Consider the following 19,140-nt stretch of genomic DNA (forward strand, 5'->3'; position numbering starts at 1 on the left):
GAAGTGGGGAATATACAGATGAAAAGAACCTTAAGAGACCGATTAGCTAAATTCAGTGTGTGAAAGTAGTTAGGATCCCAATTTAAACAAATCAATTGGAAAAGGATTTGAGACAATGAAGAGAATGTGAACAGTCATGAGGCATTTAATGGTATTAAGAAACTATTAAATTGGGGTGGGGGAGTGAAATACAAAAAGAATAAAAGGAGGTGGAGGACGCGATGATTCTATGCAAAGTCTGGATTTGAATGACGAGGGCAGCCAATAGCATCCCAGAGTCATTGGCAATCTAAGGATGGCCAGGGTACCATTATACGGATCCTGAAACTGGGATGATTTAGTCCATGCAGAACAGGATCAAGGACGAGCCTGAAAGCTGTTCTCACTGGCTTCATGACAAATAAGCAGTTCTTTGAGGTCCTTTTCAAATTCTGCCTCTAAATCCAGTCCTACTTGACCAAAGTCGGAAGCCTGAAAGAGAGAGAAAAAGCAAGCACACAGGGGCCTAAGGACAAAGAATTAGGATCATGGATCACTCATGCTTTCTTAGGAGATCTGCTCTCCCTGCCTGAAAGCTGCACTCCCCCAGGTGGCAAGCAGAACAGGAGGGAGAGGCTGCCACTCAGATGTTCAAATGCACGAGGCTCTGCCTGGTTGTCAACCTGGACCTGACAGGTGGTCTGGACCCCAGCAAAGCCTGACCTTGGGGCAAACCAGATAAAGCTTTTCTTGAAAGCCGATTCTCTGAAGGAAAAATGACCCCTTCCATTCTCCAAGGCTATGACTGTGCCAGGCATTGAAGGGCTCCCTGGCCTGATTCTTCCCCCCTCCAGCTCCACAGGTGGACACCAGTTTACAGTCTGTGGCTCATGAACACGCCAACTGGTGGCAAGCAAGGAGGGAAGGAGGCTGGGTGGAATTGAGAATTTGCTTTATATATGTCCCAAGAAATATCTTGACAAGTGAGAGTAAAAAATCAGAGTAAATGCAATAAAGTTAAGAATGCCTTGGATTGCAATACAGTTCAACTAGCTGCTCTTCCTACCAATCAAAGATGAAACCAACACCAGCTGAGAGGAAATTTGGGTGTTTGAGTCCATTGGGAAACTCAGGAGTAAGAAAATCCGAGCATGAGCATCCTGAAAGTTTAATTCATTTCACCTTAATTAATTCATTTCTGTATTTCTGAGGCATGAAGGACCATGTAAGCATAAACTGCCTCCCCCTCCACCCTGCCCCACCCCATTTGAACAAGGAGGCAGGATGAAATTGACCATTCTCAGTGGGTGTGGCCTGTCCTTCTGGGACTGAAGATGAAATTTTTTTTCAGGTATAATTTACAAGGACCCTGCTTGCTGTTCTTTTTGACATCCTCCTCTCCACCTCTGGGGCTTCCCTGGTGGCTCAGTAGTAAAGAATCCACCTGTAATGTGGGGGACCTGGGTTCGATCCCTGAGTTGAGAAGATCCCCTGGAGAAGGGAATGGCTACTGATGACAGTATCCTGGCCTGGAGAATTCCATGGACTGTATAGTCCATGAGGTTGCAAAGAGTGAGACACGACTGAGCAACTTTCAGTTTCTTTCTCCACCTCTGAGATTGGGAGACAGTTTCCTTCTATAATCCTTGCTTTTTGAGCTCTCCCCAGCACAAGACTAGGCATGATCCTTGCAAAGCTCTGCTGTCCCAGAAATGAGGAGGAAGTAGAAAGGATGTGAAAGGGAGGCAGGAAATTCCCTTTACCTTGAAAAATGTTTTATGGTTGTGAAATATCAGGCGCATGTCCCGTAAAAACCAAGCCATTGTGTACACTTTCTCAGTCAGCCTTTCTTTAACCAGGTCCAACCACATGGCTTCCCTAAAGGGCTCGCCATAATCTCGAATCTAGGGGCAAAGACATCAAAGAGATGATGTGAGCACAGGCATCGTCCCTGGAATGGATCCAACACCAGCCTTTATTTGCAGGGTAATACCCAAGTGGCTGAGTGGGTAAAGAATCAGCCTGCCAATGCAGGAGATGCAGGCAGATGCGAGTTCGATCCCTGGGTTGGGAAGATACCCTGGAGGAGGGCAGGACAACCCACTCCAGTATGCTTACTTGGAGAATCCCGTAGACAGAGGAGCCTGGTGGGCTACAGGGCATAGGGCTGCAAAGAGTCGGACATGACCGAAGTGAGCAAGCACACATGTATGCACTGATAATGATATCTGATGTCTATGTGCCAGCCATTGTTCTAAGCACTGCTGATATATCAATATATGATCTCCACAACAACAGTAAGAGATTGTTACTATAATTACCCCAGTGTTATTGATGAGAAACCAGGGAATGGAGAGGTTAAGTTAACCATCCAAGATTTCACAGCTAAAAACTGGTTGAGCTACACTGAAGCTATGTTCAAGTCTCCTGAGTCTGTATCCTCAACCCTATGCTCTCTGTAAGGAAGACATTCCCACTAAAGAGAGAGAGAAACTAAGATACTGTGTCCCAGAGCTGGTATGCAATGGGGTAAACTTTGAAGAGGCAGCCCCACTCCAGAGCCTGCAGCTAAACCTTCCACCCTCTACAAACAGAGATGCCTGCAGGACGCACACTCCACATTTCTAAAATGAGTTTAACAGCAGAGAGATGCCCAGAGGATGAGAAATGTCGAACAGAACTTACATTACATGGGGTCTCCGCAAAGAATGAGCTTTGTGGATGACAGTAGGCTTTCAAGAGGAGAAACTCACATTTCTGTAAAATACGAAGAGGGATTTAAAGGCAAAATGCAGTCTGGAGAAAGCGAGGTCAAGCCTTTGCCCAGAAACCACACATAGAAGCAGCCAGACACAACCAGCCTTTTGACTGCATCTGCCAAGGTGCCATGGTGGGGAGGTGAATGTTGAATTCTGTCTGTCCTCCACGTTTGGGCGCTGAAGCTCCATCCTCGGAAGTGAGACACTGAAGGCTTTCTTTGGGTGCCCTTCCCTGGACCCTCTGCCTGTTTGAGGGGAAGGGGGAAGGCTTGGGTCCCCATCCCACTCACCAGCTGCTCCTCCGGCTGCATGGACCTTGCCCGAACCTCAGATTCCTGGAGACCCTGCTTGTTTCCTGAAGACTCCTTTATTCTGCAGAAGGTGCAACTCCATGGGCTCCTGCGGGGCCGGGCATAAATGAGCGAGGACCAGGTCCTTGGAAACAGCCACCATTTTCCTTTTCCTGATGGATGCAGCCAGGGAAGGAAGGGGCCACCTCCTCGAGTCTCCAAGACTTCCAAGGCGGAGGGGGTTGTGGGTGGGGGGATAGGTGGGTGGGAGTGGAGTGCAGGAAGGGGTCCCATTGAGAGAGCCACAAAGCAGTCTGAGTGTGGAGGGCGGTGTCAGGGTGAGAGGTGGGTTCTCCTTTCCTCCTCTGCCCTCCCGGGAGCACAAGGGGCCCTGCACACCTGGTTGGAGTATCAGAAACTGGGTCTTAACCCCCTAGGTGACTGAGGCGCCATCAGCCTGTTGAGACTGCAGGGGAAATCAGAGAAGCAGGCCACATTTCCTGCCTTTTCTGAGAAATCACAGAGCACAAATGGTGTTTTTCCGCCCTTTGGACAGGAGTCTGGGTTACGAAACTGGGAAAGGACAACTCCCAGGGGCAGGGGCAGTGTGGTGGTCAGTGTGACTCAGCCGCAGACTCAGAGGCACTGATACCACGGGGAACACAGGCTGCGGTGTGTTAACACAGCCCCGATGGGGCTACGCGGGGTCATCCTGGGCTCTGCCAGGCCCGCGGCTCTTCCAACCCGAGATGAGCGATCAGAGGCAGAGCCCGGGCGGGGCTGTGTCTCACTAACCTCTCAGCCTCCGAGGGTGGGATGTGGCAGTCCTCGTGAAAGAATCGTGGGCAAGTGTCACAGCGGAGAAGCGAGCCCCCTTTACAGCACACCTCACATTCCTTGGAGTTTTCCTGCTAAAAGGGGATTGGTACCTGAGACAGGTTGCCCCCCTTCCCGGGCCTGGCCCAGAGATGCTCTCAGCCACTGCGCGCAGGCCCAGGTAAGCTCGTGGGCAACTCCAAGAACAGTCCCTGAGGTTATGCTGACACACAGAGGGACGTACACAAAGGCACAGAGCTGTTGTGTCAATGGGTTGCTTGGTTGAGGGCGGGGCTGTGTGCTGAGGATCCATAGGGGTCTTTCTCATGGCCGTAGAATGTAACCCAGTAAATTTTACAAGTGACTTAGGTGAGAGGCATGATCCTTACAGTTGGATAAAGATTCAGGTGGTGCTGGGAAAGACTGAAGGCGAAAGGAGGAGGAGGAGAAGAAGGGGTGCCAAAGTGCCCCACTGTGGTCCTTTCCCCCGAGGACTGATGGTGGGTGGTCAGGTAGACCACCAGGAGCTGGAGCAAAGGCTCAAAGCAACTGAGAATCAGTTACAACCAAGGAGGGGACCCTGCCACCACCCACCACTGTCCGTAACACAAATATGAGCACCCCGAGGAGATGGTTAGATAGCATTATGGACTCAATGGACTCGAATTTCAGCAAACTCTGGGAGATAGCGGAGGACAGAGGAGCCTTGCATAGTGCAGTCCACGGGGTTGCGAAGAGTTGGACATGACTCGGCGGAGGGCAACAACAAAGATTCACAGGTGGGAGTCCTGATTCTGCTCCCAGCCCCACAAGACAGACAGGGTGGGGCTCCACACAGGTTAATTGCTCAGTTGTGTCTGACTTTGTGACCTCACTGACTCTAGCCCGCCAGGCTCCTCTGACTGTGGGATTCTCCAGGCAAGAATACTGAAGCAGGTAGCCATTCTCTTCTCCAGCGATCTTCCCAACCCAGGGATCGAACCTGGGTCTCCTGCCCGGCAGATGGATTCTTTACCATCTGAGCCACCAGGGGTGCCCTCCACATGCACAAGGGAACCTTTTGTCTGCACAAAGGGTAGGAGTCTGGAAGAGGGGTCCTTCTTCCTGTGCCCCACCATGGTACTCTCCCCGCAAGACAGATGGTGGGTGGTCAGGAAATAGACCACCAGGAGCTGGAGCAAAGGCTCAAAGCAACTGAGAATCAGTTACCACCAAGGAAAGGACCCTGCCACCACCCACCACTGTCCCTAACACAAATACGAGCACCCTGACCAAGGGCATCAGGGACGGGAACGTTTAGTCCATCGGCAAAACTAACCACTCAGCCAAAGGGAAACATCTTCCTGATCTGGGATGGTGTTCATCTCTCTTAGCTGGGGAGGCTTCCTGAGCGCCTCTCCACTTCCTAAGCCCCAAGGCCTCCTAAGGAGTGCTCCATAACCCTGAAGGTCAAAGAATCTTTCTGGCCTTCCCCTCCTGAACTTGCCAGTCTGCCTCTGTCTGTCTTTAGGGTTGACACCCAACAGCCATTCTTGCCTCAGTGACACCTGGCCTGTGCTGGTCCAGAGTATAGATGCCAGTGCAGACCTATCTGCTTCTCCTGATGGAGAACCTAGTTGGGCCCAGAGCCCTGATACCCCTGTCCCCTACCTCCGTGTTCTGGAGTGAAAGTTTCCAGCACACATGATATGACAGGGAAATTACAGAGAAAGGATACACATACCCACGGTCACACTCTAATAAAGACTCTGACTCTGGTTTTTATATTTGATGACTGGTGGTTTCTCTAACCCACCTCTCCCTCTTCCCCTCTTGGCACATCTGGGCAAGGTGCTAAGAAAACCTCATGGGCTCCCTCTCTTGGCCACAGTGAGAAGTTCAAGTTGGACAGACCTCACCCCAGCAAGGGAACCCTCACCTCAGCCACACAATGGGAAGAGAAGCGAAAGTCACTCAGTCGTGTCCGACTCTTTGCGACCCTATGGACTATACAGTCCATGGAATTCTCCAAGCCAGAATACTTGAGTGGGTAGCCTTTCCCTTCTCCAGGGGGTCTTCCCAACCCAGGAATTGAATTGAGGTGTCCTGCATTGCAGGCAGATTCTTTACCAACTGAGCTATCAGGGAAGCCCATGGCCACATCCCTAACCATAATAAACCTTGGGCTATACCCTTTCTTGGGGCGGCGCTAGTGGTAAAGAACCCTCCTGCCCATGCAGGAGACATAAGAGACTCAGGTTCGATCCCTGGGTTGGAAAGATCCCCTGGAGAAGGAAATGGCAACCCACTCCAGTATTCTTGCCTGGAGAATCCCATGGACAGAGGGAACCTGGCAGGCTGCAGTCCATGTGGTCTCACAGAGCTGGACACAACTGAAGTGACATAGCACGCACACCCTTTCTTCGCTCCAGCCACTTTCAGACCAGCTTGGGTGCCTGCCTTGCCTCTCCCCAGAAAGTCTCTGTATATGAACAATAAATCTTTTATTCTCTCTTGGCACATGTGTTGCATCATTGGTTTCAACATCTGAACCCAGTTTTTGGTGCAGGGCTGAGCTCACTTACCTGCAGGCAACCACAAGATAGCTGGGCTGGCAAGCAGGAGACTGGGTGGCCATTCCAACCTAGGGGTCTCTCTTTGGATTGCTAACTGGCTCAGGTCATGCTGACTTATGCTTGGAGTTATGTTGTTCTCTTCTGGGCACTGAGGTTGCCATCATCCACCAGGAGGCACCATCCATTCTTTCCAAGTTTAAGAACAGGCCAGATTGGACATTGGATGAAAAGTAGAGATAATCACTCTTGTGCTAAACAGATCTTCTATGGGCTTTCCTGGTGGCTCAGTGGTAAAGAATCCACTTGCCAATGCAGGAGACTCGGGTTTGATCCCTGGGTCGAGGAGGTCCCCTGGGGAAGGAAATGGCAACACACTCCAGTAATTCTTGCCTGGGAAACCCCATGGACAGAGGAACCTGGCAGGCTACAGTCCGTGGAGTCGCAAAAGAGCTGGACACAACTCAGGGACTAAATAACAACACAACATTATAAGTTTCTGTTCTTGAAGGCCCTGCTTTAATTTCTACTGAGTCCTATGAACTGTTTTAACAGAGTGGAAGGTCCGTGGGCTCCATCATGTAAAACTGATTGAGTCAAAGATTTAATTTTATTTCACTTCATCATTTGTTAGCTCAAAACATCCATGCCCACTACAGGATAATTCTGAGCAGTGGGTGTTATGCCCCTGGGGCATTAAGGTGAGGTATACCTGTTTGCCCTCTGTTTTATGTTTGGCGTGTCCCCTGAAAGGATAGTAGGTACCTTGTTTAAATTTAATGGGATGCAATTACTCACAAAGGACCCCCACGATATAGCCAATATTAATGCCGTTACTGATGCCATTCACTTAGCAACTGGCAAATGCTTTACATTCACAGATTTGGCTCTTATGTTCTGTTCAGTGCCTATCTCAACAGCCTCCCTGCTGGAGCAGGCCTTCACCTTTGCAGGCATACAACACACCTTTACCTGGCTATCCTGGGGTACCTTGACAGCTTTGCTATCACACACAGTCTCTGCAGACAAGATCGTAGCTGCAGCCGACTTCCCCCAGGAACACAGGAATGACACCACATAGATGCAGCCCTTCTATTTGACATATTCAGAATATACAACTACAGAAAGGAACTCAGGAGAAGGGAAAGGCCATCACCCCACATGTAGAACAAGGCCCTACCTGCTCAGCAAATTCCTAGGCATTGTTTGGTCAGTTGAGGGCTGCTCTATCCTTGACACTGTCAAGAAACAATGACTGACCCTCTTAAAACTCAATCCTACAACAACTGCCCAACATTTTAAAGCCTTTTGAGTTCTGAAAGTAACACCACCCCCATGTACAGATTTTACTTATACTTATTTAAACTGTTGGTTGGAAATCAGCCCACTTGAATGGGGCTGTTGTTGCTGTTCAGCACCCAGTCATGTCTTTGCAACCCCATGGACCGCAGCATGCCAGGTTCCTCTGTCCTCCACTATCTCTGGAAATTTGCTCAGACTCATGTCCATTGAGTCGGTGATGCTGTCTAACCATCTTGCTATCTAACCTGAATGTGGACTCCTCAACAAAAAGTTCTAGGATTTGTTCAAAAAGTTAAAGGGGGGGAAAAAAAAAAGCAAAAAGCAAAAGCTGTCAGTTTCACCCTATATGCCATTTCTATAGCAACTGTAGTCTGCATACTGGGCCCTTCCAGTGGTGGAGATTCTCACAGGCCCGGAGCCCCTGATTCTCTGCACCAGCTGCTCAGGTTGCCTTGGGGTCCTGGGAGCAGCACCCTGCAGGCCAGCCACAAAGCAAACGTTTGCAGTATTAGGTTGGCCAAAAAGTCCATTTGGGGTTTCCCATACAATGTTATGGAAAAATCCAAATGCGCTTTTTGGCCAACCCAGTATCAGCATCAGATCTCTTGCTGGTACACAGAAACAGAGCGAGGTGCTAGCAAAAACTTGGTATACTGCAGAGCGACAGTGGTGTGTTGGGGGAAGGGCCTGCATTGGTCCATTTGTGATCAGAACTAAACTTGGTTTTCTTTACCTCACTGTGACTCCTGATGGGGTGGGGGTGGGGAGGACTGAAAGGCCAAGTGTGCCCCTGGCTGTCATTTGCTGACATGTAGCATTAGGAGTAAGAAGGAACTATAATATTGGGGCCATTAATTAATGATCTGGATTTTAAAAATCTTTATTTCTTTCTGGTCACAAGAGTAATAACGGATCATTATAAAAATTTCACCTGTATATAAATATATAACATGGAAGGCAAGTGTCCCTTGTCATCCCATCCCAGAATAACCGACTCTTCCAGATATTTTTTTTGTCATAGCCCTACACATTCACATAAACAAAACTGCACTCCTTCTGTACATTTTATTACCAGTTTAAGCTTCCTGAAGCTTTCCTGACCTTAACACCCTTATACTTGCAAAACATGCATTTTTAAAAACCACCATTCTGTCGATTATCAGTATATTTTAGAGTCCTGATGGATATCAGTATTCTTATTCTTTTTGCTATTACAAGGAACCTCCCTAAACATATCAAGGTATTTTAAATCAGCATGGAAAAGATGATTTATATAATAAACTACTTTGGGGACTTTGGGAGGACCTCACTGCCTTATCAACTTTGAGAGAATCCAGCCAAGGGTCAGGTTAACCTCCTAGACAAGATGGAAGAGGCACCATTGCATCTATTGGAAGTCCATATCTAATGGGAAGCCCATGAATGGGACTCGAGACTGGAAGATCTATCTATGTAAGTAAAGGCACCTGAGGAGGAGGAGTGGGGACAGCCAATGAATGAATGCCATCGTGAGGCTCTGCAGAGACAAAGCTCAGTTCAAACACGTCATTCCATTCTGCTGTTACCAACAAGGAGCATGTCAAAGTTAGGAATACTTGGAGTTCAATCCAGGATGATCTTCCTACTCTTACTTCTTACTATTTGTCTATTCTTGTCTATTTCAATGCCATATTTACTTTTCAAGCTAGAGCACTCTATTTCTGACACATTTGGTTGCTGATCATCCCAGTATACAAATCTTTTTTGTAGAACACATGCCACTCCTAATCTTCATTCTAAAGAGTTATCTGCTTCCCTATCTTAAGTTAACTATGAACAAAAAGGCGGCATGTACAAGCATCAGTGTGCTAAAGCAGTCGTCAGGAAACCGCAGTGCTGAAATGGGAAGGTGACTCAGGCCTGGGAAGGTCGAGGATGCCCAGGCCAGCCTTGGCACATGGAAAGTCTGCAACATGGTGGCTGAGAATGTAGTAGGAATTCACCTGCTATTTACCTCTGTCTTGAGATGTTTTCTTGAAGGACAGATCAAAATTCCTTTCTGCAAGAGAGGACGGGTCAATGAATGGGACTGTTCTGAAGGCTTTTCTTTTGTAAATATCCAAGTCCCCACTTGTGAATGAATATTTGTACATGGACAGCCTACTGGGTACAAGAGAGCAGGAAGAATAACTAGCTCCCTCCTCCCAATGGCTCTTCTTCTGGACGTTATTTATTCTCTGTCACTCAAACTCAAGACCTGTTCTTCTCTCTCTGCTAGCCTACCCACTCCTTTTCCTTCCCGTTTCTCCTCTAGATAACATCCTTATGATTTCATTTCAGGGATCACATTCTGAGTGCTATGGAGCGGTTTCATGTTGGGACCTGGGATCACAGAGACTAGTACCCTTGTTTGTTGCTCACGGGATGGAACAAAGTGCTGGGGAAGTGGAGGGGAGGGACTGGCCATGGGCAGGATGGTCTGGAAATGCTTCACCGAGGGGCCCACGTGGAGTGTAGTCTTGAGGAGGTGTTTATTGGGTGGTGGGCCCAGGGAAGCTTTCAGAGGGGTCTCTCTCTTCATCTAGTTTCCTTGCAGCCCACCCTCTCCCATACCAGCAGGGTAAGCTTCTTAAATCCCTCCATCTCGTATTTAAAGTTTCCCCTCATCAGCACCAGTCTGGGTTCCTAACTTCCTCACCCACGGTGTTTTCCTATGATCGGTTAGCTCTTTCTCAGTCCCGCTGTGGAATCCTGATGGGAATTTGCTCACACTTCTGTTATTGTAATTCCGCTCATCCTTCAGGGAATTAAACTCACCACCTACGTGCCTCTTGTTATTACAATACCTGCAGCAGCTTTTCTAGGCTGTTTCCTCCACAAAACACACTCCGCTTCCAGTTCTTAGAACGTTTCCGCTTTCCTTCAATTTCAAATTCATTTGGTGTGAACCAAACTCCCTTCTCATTCTGAATACACTTCTCTGAGGATCCTGGAAGGTAAAGACAGTCCATCTTACATCCACTCCCATCCGTGGTGAATTCACCCTAAACCTCCATCCCCCTACTCATGGTGCTCTACCATTCTGGGTTCAGAGACTCCCTGTGAGGTGGGATAAGGAGCAGGGAAACCCGATTCCTCCTCTCTGATTTAAGGAAGCCCTGAAACCCACCTGAGTGGTGAGGGATTGGGACAGGATTTGCCTTTCACGTGGCAAGGACGTGTGTCACAGGTCCATGGATGACTTCCATGTGGAAAGGCAGTGGCCTGGTCACCAGTTATAAAATGACATTGAAAAGGTGGAAAAATCCCTTCATCTCAAGCCCAGCTTTTTCTAAAGCAGCCTTGCTTGCAGGGTCCACGCCCTGAACAATGACACGTGGATATTCTCTTCCCTTCTAGTGATTCCTTCATCGCGGGGTTCCAAAGGGCAGAAGGTCAAGGAACTCACCTTGCTTCATTTTCTCCTTATATAAAATCCCCTTTGCTTCCCCACAGGTCACAGGGAGTTCAGGAGAGTGAAAATCAAAAGTTTCATCTTTGGGTTTTTCTGAAAGTAAAAAAGAACAGGTTGGAGTTCCCTGGTGGTTCAGGGGATAAGGATCTATCTACCAATGCTGGGGACGTGGTTTCCATCCCTGGTCAGGGAAGATGCCACATGTCTCAGGCAACTAAGGCAAGTGTGTCACGATCACCGAAGCCCATGCACTAGTGTGCCTAGGGCCTGTGCTCCGCGACAGAGTAGACGGCCCCCAGCCACAACTAGTGAAAGCCCACTCGCAGCCACGAAGACCCAGCCCAACCAAAACCCAAATAAATACATTATTAAAAAGGAAAAGAACAGCTTAGTGTTCTTCAGTCTTCATTCTGTCTCCCCCTTGAATTTTCCGTGAACTCTAATAATAAGAGCATAATAACATAAAGAGCATAATAACATAAAGAATGCTGGGGAGCATTCTCTGGTTAATTCACATGAAGTCTTCCATTTTGAGTGGCAGACTACATGGGTGTACCGAGAGGTCCTTAATAAACAAAACGACCCCTGCCAACCCTACATCACATAAAATACTTTAATAAACATATTGTGCTTCAATTGTGTGAATGCGTTTACATTTACAGACTAATCCACAACCACCCAATGCTCCTTTATTCCATAAGCATCCTGCTTGTCCCTCTGTGCTGATGGGCGTTGCCAGCCCAGAATATTCCTTTGCATTCATGTAGTTGGAGAACATTGCTCTGTCTATGATTTTTTTCTTTTTTTGCCTGATTCAAACAAAGATGGGGGTAAGTGAAGCAGTTAGCACTGAGAGGATAATGTTAAGTCTTGTCCCTTTTCATTTGATTGTTCTCCTGTCTCTTCCTCTAAGAGGAAAAGAAAACCCCCGAGAGTTCTAGACTAGTCATTGCCTATGGAGAGTTAGGCAACTCACAGCCTTAGAGTAGGGATCTGGGGTTCTGATTCAGGAGAAGGAATTATAAAAGTAGGAAGGGTAACATAAACATCAGGCTTCCCAGGGGCACTGGTAATAAAGAACCTGCCTGCCAATGCAGGAGACGTAAGAGACTCAGGTTCGATCCCTGGATTGGGAAGATCCCCTGGAGGAGGAGAAGGCAACCCACTCCACTAGTCTCGCTTGGAGAATTCCACAGATAGGGGAGCCTCTTGGACTGCAGTCCAAGGGGTTGCAAAGAGTTGGACATGACTGAAGTGCCTTAGCATGAACACAACATAAACTTCAGTAATTCTTGCTTCCCCCATCCCCCACCAACCTCACTGAGGGCGGGTTCATTAAAGACAGACGCAGGAGCTGTTTCTTGGGGTGGGGGTGGGGCAGAGAGAAAGGGCTCCCCAGAGCTGATGCGCATTCATACTGGATGTGGCTGCATCTACAATGAGGCAAGGAGAATATATAGCCCAAATCTCACCCTGGTCTCGAACACTGATAGAAAGATCTAAAGGAAAACATGAAAAAGCAAGCGCATCATTGGGGGAAAAAAACCGAAACAGAGCCGCATCAACGGCAAAGAAACCATGAGTTAGTTCAGAAAGATATGAACTAGGCAGAGTCAGATGAGAAATGAGAAGTGAGGCGAACGTTGCCTTCTACAGAACCCAGAGGAAGCTCAGCCTTGCGGAGCAGGGGTTGTAGCAAGGTAGGTAAGAATAAGGGGTGGGAAGACCTTGGTGGGAAGAACAGCTGGCCAGTGCTCTTGCACAGAGCAGCTGGCTCCACCACTGGTCCACAGCATCCGCCCACTAAATATGACCCAGGGAATGAGAGCATGGCACTGGGAGCCAGACTAGGTGTGCTTGTGATACTGGCTCTGCAATTCACGAGCAAGGTTACAACAGCGTGTGCTGATGTTATCAAAGCGGAGTGGGGCATTTGCACCACAGGTTCCTAACTTGCTGACAAGGCGGAATCACGGGTAACTTTGAATCACTGTGAAAATCCTGAGGGGGATTCAGATGGCAACTGGGACCGTCCATAGTTGTCTTTGTCACCGAACGATCAAGTACAGGTCCAGTGAACACAGACATCCCAGACATGCCCACAGGCAGATGTGGCTGCAGTGTGTGGCTTTGGGAACTCTGGGCAGCCAGCCCAGTGTGCAGAGTGGTGGGCACGGGCAGCTCCCCCTCCTTTGCCTGATTAGGAGGGACCTTGCATCCTTAATGCTTCCAAAGCCACTCCCCATCCCCACCCCTCCCCTTAGGGAGGGAGAAAGTTTTCTGATCTGCTTCCCATGATCTTTCATTTGGCTTCATCCCACCTCTCATCTCAGTAAACAGACGTTTAAGGATGGAAGCCTGGAGGGGTGGATGGCGGTTTGAATGCAGCTCTCCCACATCTATTAGGTCAGTGCTGTTAAATGTGAGCAAAGATGAGGAACCTGCTAGGAAAAGTAAGCAGTTAAAGAGCAAAGGGAGGGACTTCCTTGGTGGTCCACTGGTTAAGACTTCGTGATTCCAGCGCAAGTGGTATGAATTCGATCCTGGTCAGGGAACTAAGATCCTGCATGCTGAGCAGCGTGGCCAGAAAACAAACAAAAAACAACCCCAAATCAACCAAACAACAAGCAACAGCAACAGCAATAACACCAAAAAACCCCAAATACAAAGGGAGTTCATAGAGATGAAAGCCTGGTGGAGAAAACGAAAAGAAAAGCCTAACAGAGACAAAGAAGAGCAGAATGGAAAAACCCCCATACGTGATGGGGAAGACCACCTCCAGGGATTCTTACAGAACCTAGGAAAGAGGCACAAGGTGAACACTACGCCTGGGGACTTCCCTGGTGGGTCAGTGGTTGAGAATCCACCTGCCAATGCAGGGGCACAGGTGCAATCCTTGGTCCGGGAAGCTTCCACACGCCACGGAGCAACTATGCCCGTTTGTTGCAACCACTGAGCCCGTGCTCCGGAACCCTCGGGCAGCAACTACTGAGCCCATGCCCCCTAGAGACTGTGTTCCACCCCAAGAGAAGCCACCGCAATGAGAAGCCCTTGAACCACAACTTGAAAGTAGCCTGCTCGCAGCAATGAAGACCAAGTGCAGTCAAAAATAATAATAATAAATAAAAATTAAGGCAGAAAAACCCATCATGGCCTGGGGAAAAGTCTGGACCCCCGTGGTCTGTAGAGGAAGGGCCCGTGTGGCGATGGAGTGGCTGGAGAAGTACCAGTTAGGGGACTAGTAAAAGCAGCACATACGTCTTGTTGTTTATTTGCACAACAGCCTTAAGAAAGGGAAGGCAGTGGTCATGGTCCTCATTTTAGAGTTGGGGACTTTGGCACAGCTTTGGAGAGAGGATGCCTGGCGGTCACCGCACTGTGAGATGAGGCCGACATTGGAATCCAGACATGCCAGCCCTATGTGTGTGCTCTTTCCATGCCATCAGGAACACTGCAACAAGATTCCACATCGTTTAACAGCAGAGGGTGTGTGTGGGTACTCAGTCATTCAGTCGTGTACGACTCTTTGTGACCCTATGGACTGTAGCCCACCAGGCTGTTCTGTCCCACACAGAGTGTGTATGTGCCTCCTAAGTCACTGCAGTCACGTCCGACTCTTTGCCACCCCAAGACAAGGTGTTAAATCAGAAGTCAAAGCCGGGTAGGCGGACATGCTAAGGAGGTGGGAGAAGCTGATGCTGACGGACAGCTGCCAGTGTTTGCCTAGACTCTTGCCTCCTACTTGTGTTTCCTACAAAGATCTGGAGGGGGAGTATTTATTTTTCAGCGTAAAACAAAGGACTTGAGATTAAAACACCTAGGTTGGTTTCAGCTCATGCAAGTCCTTTATGTTCTAATTGAATCTGCAAAATGGGCTGGAAAATACCTATTTGAGGATTAAATGGCAAAGAGTAGAACAAATCGGTTGCCAATTGTAAAGTGACGTAGACACTTACATATCGTTGGCAGGGCTTCTGTGTATGGTCGTGTGGAATACACACTGAGCAAAGAGTCCCCGTTTAAGGTGATGGGTGGGGAGCTCCTAGTGACATCAGAGCTATAGTCCATTCACACATTTCTGGCCTCTTTCCAGCAGGGGGCAGTAAAGGGCCTGGTTACAAGAATCAGCTCTGCCAGATATGTCAAGTGTGTCAAGGAAGGGGCTCTTTTCTAGTTTACATGGGTCAGTGGAGGCCCTGATATAGGTATTCATACTTGATGAGGAAGAAAGGATAATGTATTGATCTGACAGCTATTTAAGCACAAACTGCAAAGCGCAGAGGACAGCTGGAGCCACGAGCAAGGCCTTCTGACCTCATTTGATTTTCCCGAAGTGAATAGGATGTACAGACAGTTAGTCACACATGTGATAAAACACACAAACTCACAGCCTTAGAGAAGAACTTACGGTTACCAGGGAGAACGGTGTGGGGACGGATAGTTAGAGAGTTTGGGATGGACATGTACACACTGCTGTGTTTAAAATGGATAACCAACAAGTACCTTCTGTATAGCCCAGGGAACTCTACTCAATATTATCTAACAACCTAAATAGGAAGAGAATTTGAAAAAGGATACATTTATAGGTATAACTGAGTCAGTTTGCTGGACATTAGAAATTAACAGAACATTGTAAATTAACTATACTTCTTTTCTTTTTTTTTACAAAGAGATCTGAGGACTTCCCTGGTGGTCCAGTGGTTAAGACTCTGTGCTTCCGCACAGAGTAAGGGGTGTGGGGTCAGTCCCTGGTGGGGGAAGTTCTGCATGCCTCAAGGCATGGCTGAAAAAATAGAGAACAACAACAACAAAAAAAACTATCAAAAAAGAATTATACTTGTGATAAGTGCCACCAAGAAAAAACACCGTACCTGCTGAGTTCAAGAGGCTTTGTTCAAGATGAGTCTGAAGCTGTGTAGCAAAGAAGGAGGATGGAGGGGTTGGCTATGGGGATGGAGTGTGTGATGGGGGAGGAGATACATGAGCTGGCCTGAGCAGGATGGAGCAGGAAGCACTGGGTGATGCTCAGAGAACCAGGCTGGAAGAGACCCTGGGGCTGTGGCTAGGGGTTGGAATATGGGTGTGGATTATGTTCTATTTCTTGACCCGGTTGATGGGTACACCTGGGCTTTTCCTTCGTGTGAATCCCTCAAGTTGTACAGTACGCACCAGCATTTTTCTGTAAGCACAGTGTACCAGTGCTCCTCAAGATGTCGACCTGCGATGAGCTTGACCAGAATAGGAATCAATGCAGGGCTGTCTATGATACTATATATAAAATAGACAACAAATAAAGACCTGCATTGTACAGCTCAGGGAACTCCAGTCAATACTCTCTAATGGCCTAGATGGAAATTACCTAAACTGGAGTGGATATATGTACTACGTATGCCTGATTCACTGTGCTATACAGCAGCAAGTAATACAACACTGTAAATCAACTACGCTTCAATAAGGATTTTAAAAGTAATAGAAAGAGTGCATGCTACGTCTCTTCAGTCATGTCCACCTCTGTGCTAACGTATGGCCTATAGCCCGCCAAGTTCCTCTGTCCATGGGAGTTTCCAGACAAGAATACTGGAGTGGGTTGCCATTTCCTCCTCCAGGGGATCTTCCCGACCCAAGCATCGAACCTGTGTCTCATGTCTCCTGCACTGGCAGGTGGATTCTTTACCACCAGCGCCATCTGGGAAGCCCCAGATGAAAACAGAGATGTTAGTAAATGAGGCTAGAGAATGCTGAAGTCATTTATGGTCCTCCCAGAACTCAGTGGTTTATTATAGACGTCAGCAAACTACGGCCCAGGAGCCAATCGGCCCAGTGTCTGTTTCTGTAATGAATGTTTTATTGGAGCGGAGCCAGGCCTACTTGTTCATGTTTTTGCCTCTGCCCATTTCCTGCTCCCAAGAAAGGGTTAAAGTAGCAGCCAGTTAAAGTAGTAGTAGTAAACCGGTGTGGCCAGCTGAGCCTAAATGACCCACTTTCTGGCCCATTTTAGAAAAAGTGTTTCAAGCTTTGGCTTGCAGTGGCCCCCTCACTTCTGTCCACATTTCTCTGGCCAAGTCACATGGCCCTTCTTGAGTACACAGGGCAGGAGTATGTGACCTTCTGAGATGCTGGCGAGCAGTATTGTGACCTCCCACCTCGGGCTTAACCCTGCGCAGTGCGCAAAGAAGTTTCCAGGAAAACACTGGCAGACTATCACTCTTGGCCTGTGTGTTCAACAAATGGAAAAGGCTTGTTATTCCTGTGTGTTTGTGTGTTAGCCAGTCGTGTCCGACTCTTTGCGACCCCATGGACTGTAGCCCAGCAGGCTCTTCTGTCCATGGAATTTTCCAGGCAAGAAGACTGGAGTGGGTAGCCATTCCTTTCTCCAGGGGCTTTTCCCGACCCAGGGATTGAACCTGGTTCTCCAGTGTTGCAGGAAGATTCTTTATCATCAGATCCACCAGGGAAGCCCTTGTTATTTCTAGCGCTGGTGAAGACATAGGGGAAAGTGTGTTCACACCACATTCGTGGGAGTCTAAACTGGTAACAGTTTGATCATCGGATATGGCATTATTTATTTTATTTTTAATTTAATTTTTTGGCCACACCGCACCATGCCACTTATGGGATTTAAGTTGCTTGGCCAGGAATTGAAGCCAGGCCCTCGGCAGTGAGAGCACAGAATCCTAACCACCGGATGACCAGGGGTTTCCCAGTATGGGATAATCTTATTTTTAAAAATATTTATTTGTTTATTTGACTGCGTCGGGTCTTAGTTGTGGCACACAGGCTCAGTGGTTGTGGCACGAGAGCTTAGTGCCCAACCAGGGACTGAACTCATGTCCCCTGCACGGTTAGGTGGATTCTTAACCACTGGACCAGCAGGGAAGTCCCGAGATAAATTTAAATCTGCAGATTCATGCATTAGCCTATTTCACCTCCAGAGACAAACCATGAAGAAATAATCCAGAGAAAGTGTCCCCTTCGAGGTTTGCTGCACTCCCGTCACTGGGCCGGCCCGAATCAGAGAGGAGCCCCCAGACTCCATGGAGCAGAGGTGACTCTGCTGATGAATATGTAAACAGCAGAACCTGGGAGAGGTGACCTGCGTCCCCAGGACACCGCTGAGGCAACCTGCACCTTGGGGATGCGATTACTTCTCCCAACAACCACCCCCAGACCCCGAGACCCCTGCTCTGTCTTCATGCCGCCTCACCAATGCTTCTCCCTCCTTCTAGTGGTCACTTTAGATCTGCGTCACCTGTGCGGGCTCCACGAGAGACCCTCCCGCGCTGAGCCTTCAGGTGACCAGTGCCACCACCAGCTTTATCCTTTTGTGCAGGCTTTCGGGCACCTTCAGCCTGTGCCTTTTGGGCTCTCGTCATGACCTTTGAATTTCTGGTTGAGTTGTCCTTCTTTTGAGTCTCTTGGATTCTGAGCCCTGATGAGGCTGCTCCTGGGCCAAATAGAGATTTGTGATGAGTTTTCACTGGGGTCCCAGTGGCCCTCTCGTTAGTGACCTTCCTCTCACATTCCCAGTCCCCTCACTTTGAGTTCCCTTTGTACCCCTGCCTGCCTATTACTGCTACTGCTGCTGCTAAGTCGCTTCAGTCATGTCGGACTCTGTACGACCCCATAGACGGCAGCCCACTGGGCTCCCCCATTCCTGGGATTCTCCAGGCAAAAACACTGGAGTGGGGTGCCATTTCCTTCTCCAATGCATGAAAGTGAAAAGTGAAAGGGAAGTCGCTCAGTCGTGTCAGACTCTTAGCGACCCCATGGACTGCAGTCTACCAGGCTCCTCTATCCATGGGATTTTCCAGGCAAGAGTACTGGAGTGGGGTGCCATTGCCTTCTCCATACTATTTCTCTATAATTACTCCTCTCTTTTTCTTGGATGTATCTTTCTTCTCCTCCCTAAACCCTGTTTCTCTTTTCCTCCTTCAATTCTGACTCTTCACTACACGTGTATCAGTGAGAATATAAGTGAGGGCAGGGGTCTTATCTGTTTCGCTTGTTGC

General features: G+C 48.4%; 1 protein-coding gene across 1 annotated transcript in view; it reads right to left on the minus strand.

Moving 5' to 3' along the window:
• Positions 1-357: 357 nt before the first annotated feature.
• SP110 (SP110 nuclear body protein) overlaps positions 358-19,140 on the minus strand; it is a 43,389-nt gene continuing 24,606 nt past the window's right edge. The window contains exons 11-20 of the mRNA XM_052661559.1: positions 18,381-18,575; positions 11,126-11,224; positions 10,524-10,666; positions 9,693-9,736; positions 7,369-7,450; positions 3,824-3,939; positions 3,029-3,137; positions 2,665-2,736; positions 1,743-1,883; positions 358-471 (exon numbers count right to left, since the gene is read on the minus strand). Of these exons, the coding sequence (XP_052517519.1) occupies positions 358-471; positions 1,743-1,883; positions 2,665-2,736; positions 3,029-3,137; positions 3,824-3,939; positions 7,369-7,450; positions 9,693-9,736; positions 10,524-10,666; positions 11,126-11,224; positions 18,381-18,575 (1,115 nt within the window). The remainder of the gene's footprint in view (positions 472-1,742; positions 1,884-2,664; positions 2,737-3,028; positions 3,138-3,823; positions 3,940-7,368; positions 7,451-9,692; positions 9,737-10,523; positions 10,667-11,125; positions 11,225-18,380; positions 18,576-19,140) is intronic.

This window comes from Budorcas taxicolor, chromosome 2 (genome assembly GCF_023091745.1).
Source record: "Budorcas taxicolor isolate Tak-1 chromosome 2, Takin1.1, whole genome shotgun sequence".
NCBI lineage: Eukaryota > Metazoa > Chordata > Mammalia > Artiodactyla > Bovidae > Budorcas > Budorcas taxicolor.